Source organism: Coregonus clupeaformis, chromosome 34 (genome assembly GCF_020615455.1).
Source record: "Coregonus clupeaformis isolate EN_2021a chromosome 34, ASM2061545v1, whole genome shotgun sequence".
In the NCBI taxonomy this organism is placed as follows: domain Eukaryota; kingdom Metazoa; phylum Chordata; class Actinopteri; order Salmoniformes; family Salmonidae; genus Coregonus; species Coregonus clupeaformis.
Window position 1 is genome coordinate 17,946,098 of NC_059225.1, and position 18,254 is coordinate 17,964,351.

Here is an 18,254-nt window from a genome sequence, read left to right on the forward strand (position 1 = left end):
CCTTCCTCTGGGTTGAAAAACAGATTTTCAATAAGGGGAAACAAGATCCCTGTAAGGATCCAAAATAGTTTGGGGAATCCCTGCCCTGTCTTCAGAAGCATGCTACACTTAAGGTCCAGACCAAAATTAGAGTATGCCTACTTTATTATTCTACCCTCAAACCTTTTCTGAGTGCAATAATGTGACTTCTATCAGGACACCCTCTAAGACCTTTGGAAATGACAGGTCCCTGAACAGCTTCTACCCTCAAGCCATAAGACTGCTAAATAGTTAGTTAAATAGTTAACCAATAGCTACCCAGACTCTCTGCATTGACCCTTTTTGCACTAACTTTTTTGACTCATCACATAAGCTGCTGTTACTGTTTATTAGCTATCCAGTTGCCTAGTCACTTTATCCCTACCTATATGTCTCAGGAGGTTGGTGTCACCTTAATTGGGGAGGACGGGTTTGTGGTAATGGCTGGAGCAGAATTAGTGGAATGGTATCACCTCGTACCCCTGCACATTTGTGTATATAGCCAAGTTATCGTTACTCATTGTGTATTTATTCCTCGTGTTATTTTCTATCTAATATTTATATATATATTTTCTCTACATTGTTGGGAAGGCAACATAAGTAAGCATTTCACTGTTAGTCTACACCTGTTGTTTACGAAGCATGTGACAAATAACGTTTGATTTGATTTGATGATGCAACAAAATATGCCGTGACTCTGAGTCTATCCTGTAGCCTCACATGCCCAATCCTGCAAATTATGTAGGCCCACTTGAGAATAAACTATGCCTATATAAATTGTGTTCTCAATTAAAGATACTGTAGCCTAAATGAAACAAACAGACGTGATACATTGTGAAGCTGTTCATTTTTTCACTCCACCACGAGCCGTGAATGAACGACGTGTGAGCTTTGCCCTCTCCTCTGATCTGCATGCTGCGTCAGCTGATCGCGTCACGTGATCCGGTTTCGTGGGTCGTTTCTGTCTCAAAATGGAGTTGTCTGAGTCCGTGCAGAAAGGGCTGCAGTCTCTAGCAGACCCGACGCTTTTCGACCTGAAAACCTTCTCCGTGTTGATAGAGTTAGCCTTTCGCAGCTTGCTAAGCGCCCATGCCGACCGTAGTGTTCTCGGTAAGCCTGCTCTGCTCTCTCTACCGTCGCCTTTTGTTTCTGCTTCTTTCACAGCTTCCGGTTTCTTCTCAGTTTGACTTGAAGGCTCGCATTGAAAAGTGTGGAATGCACGCTACAATTTTTTAACACCCGTGGATCTGAAATGAATCAAATGTAACAGTGTTTGTATCCTCTATGTTTCAAGTGGTAGTTACAGGAAATAAGACTACTGACCAGGCTACAACTGAGAATGCAGGCTAGGCTACCGTTCAAAAATATAGGCTAGAAAATGAGAATGTAGGAAGCAATCTGGAACTGAAAACGTGCAAGTGACATTTCTCCCTAATGACTAAATTTGAAATTTTAATCAAATGTTCAACCTAAATTGTTTATTTAATTGGGGTATTGAATATGTGTGTGTGTGTTTGCGCGCGTCTTGCTTGTTGTACATTTGCATCCCATTGTCTGTCTAAACGGTTAGGTTTAGGTTATTAAAACTGGATGATACACTTGAATGATGATTAGACCCACTATAAAACGATACAACAGCTCGCAGAGGCATTAGGCTACAGTTAAAGGAAAAATCCTCTCCAACTATATTTTGGTATTTTTTTTCATTAGTCCACTGTTGATAGGTATTAACAGTGGACTAATACCTTAATATATATATATCGTTTTTGACTGGATTTTTTTCTTTAAGATCTGTGTGATGAATAACTGGTCAATGTTTTTCTCTGATGGTAGATCAACCTGAATTGAAACATATTGACCAGAAGTTGCTGAAACATTGTCACACAGCTGCCACCACCTGCATACTGGAGGGGGTCAAACAAAACGTGGACAAATCCACTATAAGGTAACGCTTGGTTTGGCCTGCTATATTATTGCTAATGGGGGTTGACCACTCTGAAGTTATTAAATCATTAATCTCGTCCCCCAGAGACTGGGGTCGAGGTTAGAAAATAATGCATTTACATTTTAGTCATTTAACAGACACTCTTACTAGAGCGACTTAGTTAGTGCATTCATCTTAAAGGGCAATTCCACCACTTTAATTAATTATGCGAGAAATGGCGGTGGAAACGTTTATGTATAAATATTGATATAATAACAATCATATCAAAGTAAACATGTCATCACGTGACTCCAGTTAAGTGGTCCACACACTATGACTTGGGAAAACATGCAGTTTATTAGGCTACAGATTAAATAAATTATGGTGGACTTCACAGGGTGTTGAAAGTGCATGGTAATCTTGATGCTCCTTTCCAATAAATATCAATGGTCTTATTCTGGTGACAAGATGATAGATGCTTGACTGCTGTTTGACAAATAAACATATTCTTGCTCTTATCCATAATAATCTCATCATGTAGACTAGCCTAACCGCACAGTATCTGCGAACTGTTGGCTAGACTATAGAGTAGGCACATTTGCTATTTAAAGCAAGTTTTTTTGCTGATTTTCTAATATTCGCATGAAAGTCTGTCGCCAATTGGATGGAAACCTAGCTTGTGTTATCACAGGGTAGGATTAAAAGTAAAAATGAGTTTCTAATCAGCGGGAGGGGGTTTTCTTGCTCCCCACTTCACTGCGAATCTGTGTTTGAAAATCACTGTTTTTACAATGTTATAACTTTTGATCATTTCATCGGGTGGAACTTAACTTTATTGTTTTCTACTAAATGTAGAAATGCACCATTTTCACATGCATATGTACACACTGGTATTGTGCTGGAGATAATGAAAATTAGGTTGAAAAGTGGTGGAGTTGCCCTTTAAGACAGCTAAGTGGGACAACCACATCTCAGTCATAGTAAGTACATTTATCTTCAATAAAGTAGCTATCAGCAAAGTCAGTGCTGGTAGAAAAAAGAAAGAGTTAGTGTGAATAGGCTTTGACATTTCTTTACTGTACACAATATTGGGGCTTGGCAAAATTACACAACAAAATGTGGAGTACTCTTATCAAGAGCATTCCACTTCACCTGCAAAATAAAATCCGTAGGCCTACATGAGGAAAAAAGAAGTGTGTTCATTATGATTACAGAATTGATAAATGATTGAGCTGATTTTATCACAGCTTGTGCCTGGAGGATGTTAGGTTTGATGCGGAGAGAACAGATGTGTTCTACATCACATACCAGGTGACCACCTTATTATGTTTAACATCTTAATTACCTTAATGTAAAGAAATGCAAATCCATACCAGATCTCAACCCCAAACTGACTGTTTCTTTGTTCTCCAGAAATATAAAAGCGATCTGGAAACTCTATTGTCAAGGTGAGATAATTTTAGTAACTTTTTCTGATGTTTTCATTTCCAGTAGGCCTATTTGAAATGCCATAACAATTCATGACTGTGGGGCTATTGTGGCTGAAGCTTTGACTGGACAAATCTACTTGAATTTAAAGTATTAGATTTAAATATAAATTTACTATATTGTCTGTTTGTACAGATAGGCTTCTGGGTCACCACAGTACAGTTAAACGTTTGTAAACTGTGGGAACATAGTCACATTCTAACACATGCCAACAATGCAGACACAGACAAGACTTTATCAGAGCCCTACATTTTTGATATGGCTTCTCTATATGGCTCATGGAACATCACGTTGACCATGCAGTTTACACTTCATTAACATCTCTGTAGATCTACAAATGTTATTAATCCATTCTATTGAACTTTTCCAGTAATATTATATATTTTCCCCAATACACATATCCATCCCCATTGAAACATCAAGTACAGCCTAAAAAAAGAGTGAATTATTTCATTATATATAATTAAAAATGGTTTGAAGTTGGGCAATAACAGTTTGTTTTTTATTTCAAATGTATTGAACAGTTACATTTAAATGAACCACCGATTTTGTTTGAAATTCTTTGAAACCTTTCCGTGTGAGGTCAGGAAATATAGATACTACATTTTCATAAACTCAGATGAATCAACTTAATAATCTTGCTTTGCATATTTGCATCTAATTGTGATAATTTTACACATTTTAGCTCACTGAACAAAAATATAAATGCAACATGTAAATGTTGGTCCCATGTTTCATGAGCTGAAATAAAATATCCCAGAAATGATCCATATGCACAAAAAGGTATTTCTCTCAAATTTTGTGAACAAATTAGTTTACAATAAAAGGCCACTCTAAAATGTGCAGTTTTGTCACACAACACAATGCCACAGATGTCTCAATTTTGAAGGAGCGTGCAATTGACACACTGACTGCAGGAATGTCCACCAGAGATGTTGCCAGATAATTGAATGTTCATTTTTCTACCATAAGCCGCCTCCAACATCGTTTTAGAGAATTTGCCAGTACAGCCAACCGGCCTCACAACCGTAGACCACGTGTATGGCGTTGTGTGGAGGATCAACGTTGTGAACAGACTGCCATGTGGTGGTGGGGTTACAGTATGGGGAGGCATAAACTACTGACAACGAACACAATTGTATTTTATCAATGGCATTTTTTTTAAAGGTATCTGTGACCAACAGATGCATATATGTATTCCCAGTCATGTGAAATCCATAGATTAGGGCCTAATTAATTTATTTCAATTGACTGATTCACTCAAATGAACTGTAACTCAGTAAATTCTTAGAAATTGTTGCATTTATATTTTTGTGTGTGGTGTGTATTTATGTATATACATATTTATTTAGCAGACGCTTTTATCCAAAGTTATGTGGTCCTCTGTAGCTCAGCTGATAGAGCACGGCGCTTGTAATGCCAAGGTAGTGGGTTCGATCCCCGGGACCACCCATACACAAAAAATGTATGCACACATGACTAAGTTGCTTTGGATAAAAGCGTCTGCTAAATGGCATATTATATTATTATTATAATTATAGTCATGCTTGCATACATTTTACGTATGGGTGGTTCCGGGAATCGAACCCACTACCCTGGCGTTACAAGCACCATGCTCAACCAACTGAGCTTCAAAAAGTTTATAGAAACTGTCAGCACATTGACCATATGTCTTCAATATTTGTGCTTCACTTTCATAGAGTGCAGCAGACTAGGGAATGGAAGTAGCCTAACTCGGTTCACATTTATTTGTGACATATTTTTACCATGCATGATCTCTTAACCGTTTAAGATTAGGGAATGAACCTGCGAATGTGACATGACAATTTGTTTCACAAACTTTGAATCGTTTTATTTTCCTTGGAGAAAGCGCAGTTCTTTTACGATGAGCGTTTGTTTGTAGCGCATTGATAGGTGCTTTTACATTGTAATTAATCACCACGATTGTCCCCTTTTGTCTTCCTCCTGACAACCAAACTTCAGAATGCTGAAAACTGTTGCCCATAGGGCTCCAGCCGTGACAAGACGTTTTGGTGTTTGATTTTAACACACGTAATATGATCACTTAGCCTAATATGTGGAATGATTCTGGGTTAAATAAACAAAGGTTTTTAATGAATAAGGTTACCGTTGAACAGCCTATATAAATCTGTGTTCATGGGATGCTTCTTGCCTTGTAAATATATTTGTTTAATATAGGCCTATTGTGTGTATCTGTAGCCCATTGGTAATTCTGTATTTTGGTTGTCCTTTTAGTATAGGGAGATGCCCTCCTCATATCAACGACGTGTCATGGCGTCTGGAGTACCTTATCAAGGTATTGGTTGGTAATAATAAACTGCAATAGGATCAGATAATTATGGTTTAGAGCTGTTATGGTGACTAACGTATAGCCCTAACGTATTTTGTTTCCATGACAGAACGGGCATGTACATAAGGTCAACGAGCCGTCCTATCTGATTTCATTAAACGTTGAGGTATGTCCCTTTCCAGAACCCAGTGATCTAAAACGTGTCATCATTACAAACGTAAGCCTATACTTTTACAGAATACCAACAACGGAGGATCGTCTGAAGTCAATTTTAGCTGCACTATGGAACAACTTCAGGTAGCTAATGTTTTGTTACAGCCTATATGGAATGTGGGGGTATCCATTAGTTGAATAAGGTAATTTCACAGAATATCTGTGATAATGTTTTACATGCACTCTTGAACGTGGCAATTGATTTAAATAGATAGCCTACACTGTATTTTCCAATTCAGCATACTTTACAGATCTATATATAATTATTGGCTAGCCGTTAGGTCCACGTGAATTAGTACAAAGAACTCATATTAGTCCTACTTAACGTTTGTCAAACGATTATTAAACATTTTCTTGAATAACATGTCTTTCAACAATGTTCTGTGTCGAGATGAGTGTCCTTCTGCCAGATTGAGCAGAGATTAAAATCTGAATTTGCAAATGGATCCAGTGTATTTTAATCCATGTGCAGTATTGGAATTTCAATAGTGTTCTGCAGACTGTTTGATTCAACCTTTGTTTACACATGTGTTAATTTATTTTAAAAAATGTATATTTAACAGGAAAACAATGCATGCCCTGTCACTCGAATTGTCTATTTCCAAATCATCCATTACTTTGTGTGAATATTGATGGCAAGAAATAAGCAGAGCCGCTGAGTGACAGGGCATGCAGTGATGTCTCAGGATCTAAGTTTAGCCTATGAACTTATCTTAAAAAGTCTAAATTGTGGCTTGTTATTTTTACTTTTCCTCAATTGAGTTCGACGTAAGCCAAATCCCGAATGTATTGTAGGTCTATGTCTATCTTCACTGCGACCTGAGGTTGTCTGCTTCAACGTGTCATCTCATGGATTGGCTTCTTCACTAGCCATGTAGCTGTCGCTTCTATCCAGAGTTTAATAATATTGAAATAGGGGGCAAAATATATATATATATATTGAAATGTGTTTACGTTGTGCCAAGACACAGTTCTAATGAAGGAAGTTTGGTAATGTGTATGTTCGGGACGCTCTGTTTACACCTCTTTTGGGTATGAGGTGAACAAGAACGGTTGCATTGCATTTCAGTTGACGTGAACATCCTTAGAATTAATCTAAAATATATTCACTAATGAACGAAGTGTACTCAGACCTACTATGATGACTATTCCGTTATGAATTTAAAAGGAATTGACTCCGATCCAGACAGGTTTCAGTGTAAAATATCCTGGTAATCTGATAGACAGGATACAGACTGAGGCAAGGTTATAATTTACACTCAACAGAGCTCAAAACTCTTCCAGTAAGTGAGGGAAACCATTAAATGGTGTGTGACTCAGTCTCCGTTATTCTCTGTTTGGAAGTGTACGGACTGTGTATGTGACTTTGCTTTCAGGATTTGGTGGGAAAGATGAAAGACGCTGCCAAGAGTCTTGAGAAGGCTACGCAGTTGTGAGTTTACCCTGCACGAACTGTGGAATCCGGGTTCTCACGTGATCTCCTCTGCTCCCCTCATCTCGCTCCTGAAAGCACTGAAGTTCAGAGATTTCCAGCGGCGTTGATATCCGCTTTGTATTTTATACTAATTTCATTCGTAATTAAATATATTTGTTTACGTTCTGCAATGATGTAGGCTTATTGTTATCAATAAAACAGTTCAATGCATGCTTGGGTTTATTTTTTCTTGTAATTTGCAGGCATGAGATGAGAGGAGCCAAATGATATTAAAGTAGGCTATATAGCATACTTGTGTCCCATAGTCTAATGCATAGTTCATATCAAAGATATGTAGCCTATGCAGTCTCCGACTGCTAAATGACGTAAATGTAAATGTGTCTTGGAAATAGATTTTGCCACATGACGGTGAAGGGGACATGTATGTTTGTGTGAAATAAATGATCCACATTGGAGAGAACGTCGTGCCAAAGGTGAGAATATTGTTTCATATCTAGTTTACAAACAGGTGGCAATGCATTGGTTAAATCATATTCCGGCTCACCAGAGGGAACTGAACAGCATATAGTTTATGGTTCAGAGTCTCTTATAGTAGCCAACCTATTAGCGATGCTTCAAATTCCTAAATGCCCCCATTTTCAGTTCGATCATTAATTAGTATTCTATGGGGTCGTTGGCTATGGAATATCAACACAGTAGCCCCAGCTTTCTATCGGCTTTGGAAATGGTAGCCTAACCAACGCATGTATGACAAAGACGCATTTTGCAAGCTCATGCCTTTGGAAATGGACACGGGAGGCACAGAATAGAAACATGGTTGGAAAAACGCACACTGGCTATTATTTAGAAAACATCGGTGATGTCTATTGTAGTCTTTAGTGACACAACTACAATGTTCAAATCAAATTACGAGATCGGTCAACATGATAACATATTATTTGTGTCATTTTAAGAAGCATCGTGAATTGGCAAGCCCCGGAATACACCGACACTAATTTCCAGGCCACCCTTAAGGAATGATACCACGTGACCAAAGCGGGGCGGGCGAACTACAAGCCATTTTGGGGACGGTGTCAGTTTCCACTGAGCCACACTGCTGCATTTTTCGAAGAGTCTCATCGGGAACACAAACACGTTCGGAACGCACAGACAAAAGTCTGAAATCTTCGACAACAGAGGACACTACGCGCCCAAAGTGCATAGAAGGAGAAAAATACGAATTTTACGCATCTGAAATGAGCCACGGGTTGCCTTGCGCTTTCTGCAATTGACAGCGTCTGCAGCTCGTTTCAAGATGGCGGCTCTCGTATTCATTTTCTGCTGATCGCCTCCTAACTTTCATTGTCTCTCCGTCTCCAGTATCACAGATCGCCAGCAGTCTCTCTAGGTATGTATTATTCGATATATTTTCTTACCAATGGATGAATAACGATTGAGTTTTCGCCGCGTATATGTGTTTTTCTGCGGGTTTAAATGTGTTTCCAGCCTGTGGTGGATGTGGGGCTTTGACGGTGTCTCGCACTCACGGACGTGGAGCTCTGTCCTCGTACTGCTTCTAAAATTGTGTTCCCTTCTTGCACACGCCTTGGTTTTGCGCTCAACAGACCAGCGCATTGCATTCTTTTGTATTTTATGTAATTATCTGTTATGAGTGTCCATTGAGAGTGTTTCTGTGACATTAGTTAGATTTCCACAAAGCCTGTGATCTCAATCGAACAGGACCGAGATGGGTGAGGTGTTTACGGCAGCACACAGTCCAATGGTTCTCCTGGTTGGTTTGGTTCCATATACTGTCCCCATTTTATAGAAATATGATCTTTTGGATGTTGGGGATAGATCAGTGTGGTTACATTACGCACATGTCGCCAAGTGTTGTTTTTATTAACTTAACTTCCCTCTTGGTGAACGGGTCCTCTGTAGCCTGGTGGAGGGTAAACCATTTAAATGATTTACTGAAATATCATCACGATCAGTTAGTTAGTTGTTAAAGAAGAATTTGAATGTATAGGCCTACAAGATGACAACGTAACGATATTGGCGAACATTAATCATACGTAAAACCAATTTTCTGATTTTTCTTACCATGATGTCAAGATGGTACAATGGTCCATTGACTGATTCAGTACAAGGGTCCTCTCAATTAGCCAACCATCTTTGAATTCTCTGTAAAAGGCAGATATTTAATATTGAGTTTCGTCACGACATTATTGGGCAGGCTATGTGCCTCCATCTGCCAACATTTAGTTTTTAGAGGATTTTTCTTTTTTTCCCCTCTCACTTTTGGAACCAACAATCTGACCGCTTATTGTTAACTCACAATGGCGCATAACAAGTTTATAAAGCAGGAACATATGTAAAAACCAACCATGCAAAGATCAAACATGTCAGAAGATTTGCTCCGTGGTGGAAAATTCTGTTTGATATGTGTTTGCATGGATCCATGGTGTCTGATATTTTTATGCTTTCCTTCGTAATAATCTCGTTATGACCAGGTTATCACGTGTGAGATTATCTGTAATGTGGAAGGGAACTGTTTGGTGGGAAAGATAAATAGCCTAACGTTGTTTGACAGTTGACAACCTACCCGTAGAGGATTTCTGTGAGATGAAGGTTGCCAACGTCGGTGCTAGTTGAAATTCTTGTGTAGGCTGATTTGTGTTGATACAAGGTTTCTGTTTGTGCTACTTGTTGGAATGCAACTTTGACGCACAGCCAGATAAATAGAGATTTCGACATTGACCGCTGACTTCTTGATGAATTCTATGAAGTGAGGCCTCGTCTGTAGCTAAGTCTTCTGAAAATGGTAATGAAAATCTAGCTGTTGAATAGATTAAGGTTCCATCCAAAAATAGATAGAATGGTGCAGCATATATAGATCAAAACAACCACAGCCCTCGAAGACTAGCCTAACTTTATGGAGAAAAAGGTGATATGCATCTTTATTCATACTACATTACCAGAGTAAAAATTGTGTAAATCCACATTTTTGGAGGAAGGACCCCCCTATTCTACTTAACATTTTCAGCCATTCCTTCTAGCTAGATGGAGAAACCCTGGGTTGCAGCACACAGTTCATGACCCAGAAGGTTGGGCTGAATACAGTAGGCTATATATAATGCAATTGGGAGCCAATCTTGCCAACATCGTTGTTGATAATACCCTGTCTTATGAGTCTCTCAACTAAAATGTATCTGGAAATAGATTTTAGGATACATTTTTATTCAGTGCTTTATTGGTTGTTTGGCTGTGTCCTGTACGGATAAATGTGTTACATAATGATGCTTGTAGATGAAGTTTCAATATGCATGTTGAAGAATTGTATAATTTACTCTACAAAGGCTCTGCTATATTACCAGTGGTAACAGTTGTGCAAACATCAGTAGTTAATCGATTGATGGCGTAACAGGCTAGCTGTTTGCATTGCACACGATGCGTGACACCCACTGTAATGGCATTGTGGGGTCCTCCACTGCGTTACATTCAAATACACCTTTTAAAATATATTTTTTACTGACAGGAAGAGCTGGTATATTCCACACCAGTGACCTGTTGGTAGAGCCAATATCGGTGTTTCTATATATCTATTTGAATTAAGGTGCATCCGTACAAAATGACGATGGTTCTGTTTGCAAGCCCCGTAGGGTTTTTTCACCATAGGCTACACGCAGAATCCGTTCCTATTTCTATAGCGCCACCATGCAACATATTGCGCGGGTCACATTTGATGCAGGCATGACCCAGTGCCCATGTCACTATGTTTCTTGTTTTGTCATGAGTTTTATTTGTCATGAGTTTATTCCTAGTGCCAGCAAGCCAAAAGCATCTGACACGCAGAATCAGTCATCTCCCCCATGTTTTAACTGAGGGCTCAAACATTGGGAACAGACAGACCCAGAGTCGTTGAGTTGGCACCGCAGTCACCATGGCTGCGTTTAGACAGGCAGCCCAACATTCATTGATCTTTTGACCAATCAGATCAGCTCTGAAAAATATATGTTGTGAAAATATCTGATGTGATTGGTCGAAAGACCAATTAGTGGGAAAAATATCCTAATTGGACTGCCCATGTGATCGCATCCCATGTGCGGCAGAAATACAAAAAGCTATTGTGAAGAAGACAAACATTTCTAGGTTACAAAAAGGCGTCACAACTAGACGAATAGTGTGCAAATTATTTCATAATTTCCCTCCAGACAGTCGTTTTTTAAAACCTTTTTCTACTCCACATTGCTGTTAACTGCTGGCTATTTGAATCTGACTTCATTAGTGATCCATGTCGTGTTGGATGAGCAGTAGCGATGTTTCTCTCGGGCTTCAACTTCATACGGGCAGAGAAAATACTTGGTCGAGTCATGTTGTTATTCTACTGTGCCGTGCACCCAGGCTGCCTGTGCAACATGCACACGGAAACGACACAAGCTACGGAAAACTGTTAGATTTATCAAAACTAATGCGCAAGGCATGCATGGGTAGCCTATACGGTTGGCGACATAGGAACCGAATGTAACAGGCGTCGGTGTGAAAATTGTTCAAACCTGTCGGGAATTGCGCTATGATTTTCGAGCGAGACGTTCTTTACAAAATGGCAGCCATAGTGTGTGGACGGACTGTAGACTATTCGCTTCGCGATGGAAGGACAGATATTTATTTTCATATTATTCACCGTCACATCATCATCAACGCGAGCCGTTATCGGGTCTCGGGCGAAGCAAGTCTCTCCGTATTGTTCCCTGGCAAGATGCCAAATAGTGCAACCTAAGTTGCCATAGAAACGGTAAGACCTTCCAAGTGTGTGGTTACACCTGACACCGAGTGAATTCGCTTACCGTCTCCAGCATCCTCGAGAGTTGAACGAATTATTCATTGACGAATGTGATATAAAATGTTGCAACTGACCGGAATGATGTTGCGCCTTATCATCGAATTCCAATATTAGAAAGTTCGAACCCCTCTGTATTTTGGCACTTCTACACTGAATCGCTTTAGAATAGACACCCTGATGTAGGTTGGATAGGTCTACGTGAGTCTATACAGTGTTTTATATGACTAGGCTACTATCACATTTCCTGAGCGACGAACGACCTCCGTTCTCCCATATCCATCTATAGAGGAGCGCTGGGAGGTAGGCTATATGAACCATCCCAATGAAAGGATTGATTTATGGTAACGCAGCTCTTTCGGCTGTAGCTGCGCCCTCGACAAATCCACACGGATCGACTCCCACCAATTGTTACCTATCAATCAACCTCTGGGTCAGCGTCTGAAAAACGACCAACCCCTTCCCTGCTTATTATACTATTAGCATAAAGTATGGTGTTTCTCTTAACACTAGAACAACAAAACATCCATCCAAATGGGTTTAAAGCGGTTCAATGAACGACCACTTTATCAAGCTGTGAAAGATCTGTAGTCCCGATCTAATGATAGGCTTTCATTGTTGCAGTTTTTTTTCTTTTTTCTCAAAAGTATCCTCAACTTATAAAGTCTTTGATGTTTTTATAAACAAGATAACGGCTACTGTTCCTGTAAGATTGTGACTATGTGGTCCTCTCTCCCTCACAGGTCTCTTCCTTCCATGACGATGCATCGAACAACCAGAATAAAGATAACTGAGCTGAACCCCCACCTCATGTGTGTGCTGTGTGGTGGATACTTCATCGATGCCACCACCATTATAGAATGTCTCCATTCATGTGAGTGACACTTGGCTGAATACAGACATGGGAATTGGACCAATCATGATAAATATGACTGTTGCAAATTCACACAAATAGGTAGCTAGTTAATTACTCAAGTATTTGTAGGCCAATTTCACTCTCACATTCTCTTTTCACATAATTGCATTGGCTACACTATTTATGTCTAATTCACTAGATGCTACAAAGCAAATCGTTTTTTAGGGGGAAATGAATAACTCTGCTATCTGATAAATGTAACAGGCATTTTTCATAGTTGGACTGTAGTGCATTGTGTTATCCACTGAGAAACTGATCCAGAGTTTTTTCCCTTGGGTTTCAGTCTGCAAGATGTGCATTGTGCGCTATTTGGAGACCAGCAAGTATTGCCCCATCTGTGATGTGCCAGTGCACAAAACCAAGCCTCTGCTCAATATAAGGTAAATAATCACTTTGTTTCTTTTGCATTTGTTCTATAGCCTTAAATTGTTATGTCGCATTTCTGCTGTTTGTTGCTATTATCCAATCCACCCAGTGCAGTTAGACATCATCAAAGGATTGGTCTAGTTCCATTAAAACTTTGCTACTTTCTCAACATCCTTCAATTTATTAAAACCTCATAACATGCAATGAGTTCTGGGTCAATATGACTGATTTATGAAAACTCTTCAAGGTCTGACAAAACCCTACAAGACATTGTCTACAAGCTGGTCCCTGGTCTCTTCAAAAGTAAGTGGAATGTGTTAAATCCCTCTTATCAGTCATGTCATTATCTTGTTCTCTGTGACATATGTATTCTGTATCTACTAAATGGTTAATCCTGAATGGTTGATAATCCTGTTTAATATCGGAGCTGCTGCTTTGTCTCCCCTGGAAAATGGGTTAAAACCCACCTCTGGACTGATGCTGGAAATGGGTGCTATATAGTTAAAGCAAAGGGTGCAACGCATCAGACGATTGATTTTTCAATTGTATCTCTATCCCTATTCAAATAAACATTTGTGACAGTTTTTTTCTCTCCCATTAGATGAGATGAAGAGAAGGAGAGACTTTTACACGGATCACCCTTCTGTAGATGGTGAGTCTCTACACTGACTTTGCTGATAGTTTCTTTATTTCGTTTTTTTGTTGTTGCTTATATGACTGTGATATATGGTTGTCTCACCTAGCTACCCTATAAGAGCATCTGCTAAACGATTAAAATGTAAATGTTAAGAAAAGGGTTCATTACTTTGCTTTCGTAGGTCAGTCAGGGTGCAAGTCCACTGGAGATGTAAAAAGTGAATTGTCATTAAGTCGTTTTATTTTTAACAACAACTAAAATAATGGTCTGTATTTATTTCCTGCTCCAGTAAGATTCTATTGGTTTTCCCCTCTTCAAACCCACTAAAATTAACTTCAATATTAGCTGATAGTATTCTCCTATAATGATAGGATTTCTGAGCTCTCACTTTCACGGTTTTCCATGTTTTGGGGAAAACTCATGCAACTTGTTGATTTTGTGTGTGTAGCTACGACAAGGTCTAATGAGGATCGAGGGGAGGTGGCGGACGAGGACAAGAGAATCATCACAGATGATGAGATCATTAGCCTCTCCATTGAGTTCTTCGATCACAACAAGTACGTTAACAAGTCTGATACAGCCAGGCTTTAAAATAAGTATTAAATCTAGTTCGCTACGGATTCATCATAAGATCTAAGGAAGACAATTATATTAGAACATTTTATAGATGTATACTTATATTGATTAGTTCAGTGTGTTCAAAAACTGATTATGTCAGTTGTGTGTTAGTGTCTATTATACATTATTCTGTAGGGACCCTGGTTTATAAGCACAGATATCGACGCTGTCACTCAACCATGCTTTTGTGGCACAGTCGGTGCGCTGGGCTTGGGGCCAGAAGGTTGAGGGTTTGACCCACACTCCCTGCCTGTTTCATTACAATACATTAAATATGTTTTCCTTTCTATAATCATTTTAATCTAGAGACTTTGGTTTTAGTAGTGTTCAAATTTTTTTTAACATGAATTTCAAACCATGAAAATCTTCAGTGCATTATCAAGATGTTTTCTAACACATTTTGTAAAACAAGTGTAACATTGTTTTTCTCAGGGCTAAACAGACAGGCGTGGCTGAGGACCAACCCTCTCAAGAACCGGTAGGCTGCCTAATGCTGAAGCTCAGAAGTATTCCATATCAGATAGTTCTAACACCCTGTTGCTGCACAGAGCCTATTGCTTGGTTTCTGATATAAGATTGTTCTTAAATCTGGACCCTTAAAGAGCTTGTCTTCAAATCTCACTGCATGTCTCATCTCCATTTTCTTTTCTACTTTATTGTAGATGAGGGTACTGTATAAAGTGCAGGTTAGCCTTTTTTAGTCATGAATCTTGTTCTGGAGGCAGCTCTGCAGAGTGGTCACTAGCTGGCACAGCCACAACGTCATAATATCTGATTTTAAACCTAACCTTAACCAAAAAGCTCATTTTTGTTTGCATTAATTTTTACAATGTAGCCAATTTTGACTTTGCAGCTGGCTTATCTAAGTGGAAATCGCTCAGTTCTTCTGTAGTAAAATGGAGGTTTGAGCTGATCTAAATAGCTGTGTCCTCCTCCAGGTGAACAATAAGAGGTATCTGCAGTGTCCAGCAGCCATGACCATCATGCACCTGAGGAAGTTCCTCCGCAGTAAGATGGACATCCCCTGTACCTATCAGGTAAAAATTGATTGATTTGATTTGTTCGGTTATTTGAAATGACACAAAGGCAGCCATAACTCTTGTATCACCATTTTTATTTTTTATAAGATGAATTTAACAACATTAGTACAAATCACTGCAAGATCATTCTCTCATATGCTGCTCTTGAACCAATCAAAAATATAAAATATATTCAGCAACTCTTGAAGGACAATGGAAGTTCAGTAGAAAAAATACGTTGGCCTATTTTTATAAATAATTTGGTCATTTCTACAATGTAGGTTGAAGTGATGTATGAAGATGAGCCACTGAAAGATTACTATACATTAATGGACATAGCCTACATCTACACATGGAGAAGGGTAAGAAACATGAAATTAAAGGGGAAGTTTGTAAAAACATTTGAATGAGGTTTTGATTTTGAGCATTATTTACAATTTAACAATGAAAAATGTGAACTCCCAACAATGAAGTTATCCCAAACCAATACACCTCCCCCAATACAGTGGAGACGTTTATAATTTAAGAGGTATATTGAATTGATTTTTCAAAATCAAATATTTTTTTTGATATTTCTTGTTAATGTTTGATATATTAATTAAGGCAATGTAAACGTTTTTAACAAGTTGGAAGATATGTTTTCTTTGTAAATAATTAATTATTGCATGAGTTTTTATTTCAACCTTTGGCTCTGTGATATTTTCTAGGCCTACTTTGGAGTGTGGAATACATGAATGTTCAGAGTTGACAAGCTTTATTGTCCATGAATGGGAAAAAAATCATGCTTGCCCTGCAAATTAGCTCTAAATATTACAAATATTTTGCAGAATGGCCCTTTGCCGTTGAAGTACCGCGTCAGACCTAGCTGTAAGAAGATGAAGAAGAGTCATCCGCAGCAGGAGGGCCAGAACAGCACTGGTCGGTCGGCTGAGAGCGACACAGCCAGCGACAAAGCCTGCAGCCCTGCCGGCATCCCCTCCACCTCCTCCTCCTTGCCCAGCCCTGGCACCCCGGTGCAGTCCCCACACCCACACTTCCCCCACATCTCCAAACCCGTCAATGGAGCCTCCACCTCGGCCCCAGCCCCGACCAGACCCTTCCCCTTCGGAAAAAAACCGCGGAAGACCTCCCTGAATGGTTCTTCTGCATCCTCGGGATGACTGGCCTGAAATCCGGGCCGACAGCCAACGCCAGACCGCTCAGCTAATATCTTCATGCCAATGTAGTTCCATTGTTGTAGACGCTCTCTTTTTTGTTATCGTTGTTGTTATAAATATATGATATCTGTTTAACGGAGTGGAAGTGAAGCATTTAAATAGGAACATAGCAGGGATGTGACGTTAAGTCGGTGAAAGGGACGTTGGCGACAGTGCAAATGTTAGATGAATGGCGAAAATGAAAGCCCCAAAAAGCTGCGTTTTATTTTACAGATGTGACTGAAGATGGCCGTTTCTTTATTTTAATTGTTTTTTTCCATGTCAGAATATACATGTGTTGACTATATTGTAATTGTGTATTTCAGCCTATTGTCGTCAGATAAATCATGGTAGAAACCTATAGGCTTTACTAATATTTGAAACTGTTGCATCTATTGTTATTTCGATTGGCTTTTGGAAAGCGTTTCACAGAGAAATATAATAATCGATATATTATGTGGAAACAACTATTGTAGTATTGGGAACACGATTTTATGAGAAAACATACGAAAGATCTGCGTAAATGTACAGAGCTTTTATTAGGTTATAGGCTACTCGGAAAAAAAATCTTTTTTGAGCTGCAGTGGGATTGCATATAGCCTCGACACACCCTGAACACTTGAAGCAACCAAGCAGTTCAGGAAGTCCACATACACACACACCCATGTATATAGCGGAATATATGCATATTTAATTTTACATTTACATTTAAGTCATTTAGCAGACGCTCTTATCCAGAGCGACTTACAAATTAATCAGCGATTATGTCAAATACAACCCCCCCAACCCCCCGCATTTCATGCTCGATGACAAATGTTTTTTGATGTCTTCCGTGTTCTGCGTATTTGTAACGCTCGATTGTATGGACAACTATTGTATTGTTACTGTTGCACAGTATAAAAACATCTAAATAAAACATTTTACACTTAAATACGTTTTGGGTGTTTATTTTTATTTTGTGATTGATACATCTGGTGGTGTCAGTGTCCCCTCTTTGTAGGCATTTTGAAGATATCTGTCATGGGCCTATTTGGACAAATGTCCCTACATTTAATCTATTTACATTTTTGTATTTTAGTTTCATTCATGTTTTAAGCTAAATATCTGTTTTTTTGTTGTTCGAATAATGACAATTCGCAGACAAAGCAGACCTCCAAGGACATTTTGAAAAGATGGACAGATGTCTCGTGCTTGTGCAGCATTGATTTAATTTAATTCACCAGAGACAACTAGTCCCAAATATATTTTGTGTGTTTTGAATAGGCCTAGAATATCCTTGACTTCGATATTTTCC

The 18,254-nt window shown here is 39.0% G+C and overlaps 2 protein-coding genes across 3 annotated transcripts; both read left to right on the forward strand.

Annotated features, from left to right (window-relative positions):
• Positions 1 to 958: 958 nt before the first annotated feature.
• Positions 959 to 7,599, forward strand: commd3 (COMM domain containing 3). Of its 2 annotated transcripts, XM_041861659.2 has the most exons (8): positions 959 to 1,128; positions 1,852 to 1,963; positions 3,190 to 3,253; positions 3,356 to 3,390; positions 5,687 to 5,747; positions 5,851 to 5,907; positions 5,979 to 6,038; positions 7,331 to 7,599. In XM_041861659.2, exons 1-8 carry the CDS (start codon positions 990 to 992, stop codon positions 7,388 to 7,390), a joined length of 588 nt encoding a protein of 195 aa, XP_041717593.2. In that variant the 5' UTR covers positions 959 to 989; the 3' UTR covers positions 7,391 to 7,599. The 2 variants fall into 2 exon arrangements, with proteins under 2 accessions (XP_041717593.2, XP_041717594.2); XM_041861660.2 differs by lacking the exon at positions 5,979 to 6,038.
• An 845-nt stretch (positions 7,600 to 8,444) lies between these two features.
• On the forward strand, positions 8,445 to 17,891 carry bmi1a (bmi1 polycomb ring finger oncogene 1a). Its single transcript, XM_041861658.2, has 10 exons — positions 8,445 to 8,776; positions 12,952 to 13,082; positions 13,408 to 13,504; positions 13,738 to 13,793; positions 14,092 to 14,142; positions 14,576 to 14,684; positions 15,178 to 15,223; positions 15,684 to 15,782; positions 16,046 to 16,126; positions 16,592 to 17,891. Exons 2-10 carry the CDS (start codon positions 12,965 to 12,967, stop codon positions 16,922 to 16,924), a joined length of 990 nt encoding a protein of 329 aa, XP_041717592.1. The 5' UTR covers positions 8,445 to 8,776; positions 12,952 to 12,964; the 3' UTR covers positions 16,925 to 17,891.
• Positions 17,892 to 18,254: the final 363 nt, after the last annotated feature.

Coding starts and splice junctions, on each gene's coding strand:
- commd3 (XM_041861659.2), top strand. CDS start 990: ATGGAGTTGTCTGAGTCCGTGCAGAAAGGGCTGCAGTCTCTAGCAGAC. Junction 1,129..1,851: donor TGCCGACCGTAGTGTTCTCG/GTAAGCCTGCTC, acceptor CTCTGATGGTAG/ATCAACCTGAATTGAAACAT. Junction 5,908..5,978: donor TGATTTCATTAAACGTTGAG/GTATGTCCCTTT, acceptor ATACTTTTACAG/AATACCAACAACGGAGGATC.
- bmi1a (XM_041861658.2), top strand. CDS start 12,965: ATGACGATGCATCGAACAACCAGAATAAAGATAACTGAGCTGAACCCC. Junction 13,083..13,407: donor TATAGAATGTCTCCATTCAT/GTGAGTGACACT, acceptor CTTGGGTTTCAG/TCTGCAAGATGTGCATTGTG. Junction 15,783..16,045: donor ACATCCCCTGTACCTATCAG/GTAAAAATTGAT, acceptor TCTACAATGTAG/GTTGAAGTGATGTATGAAGA.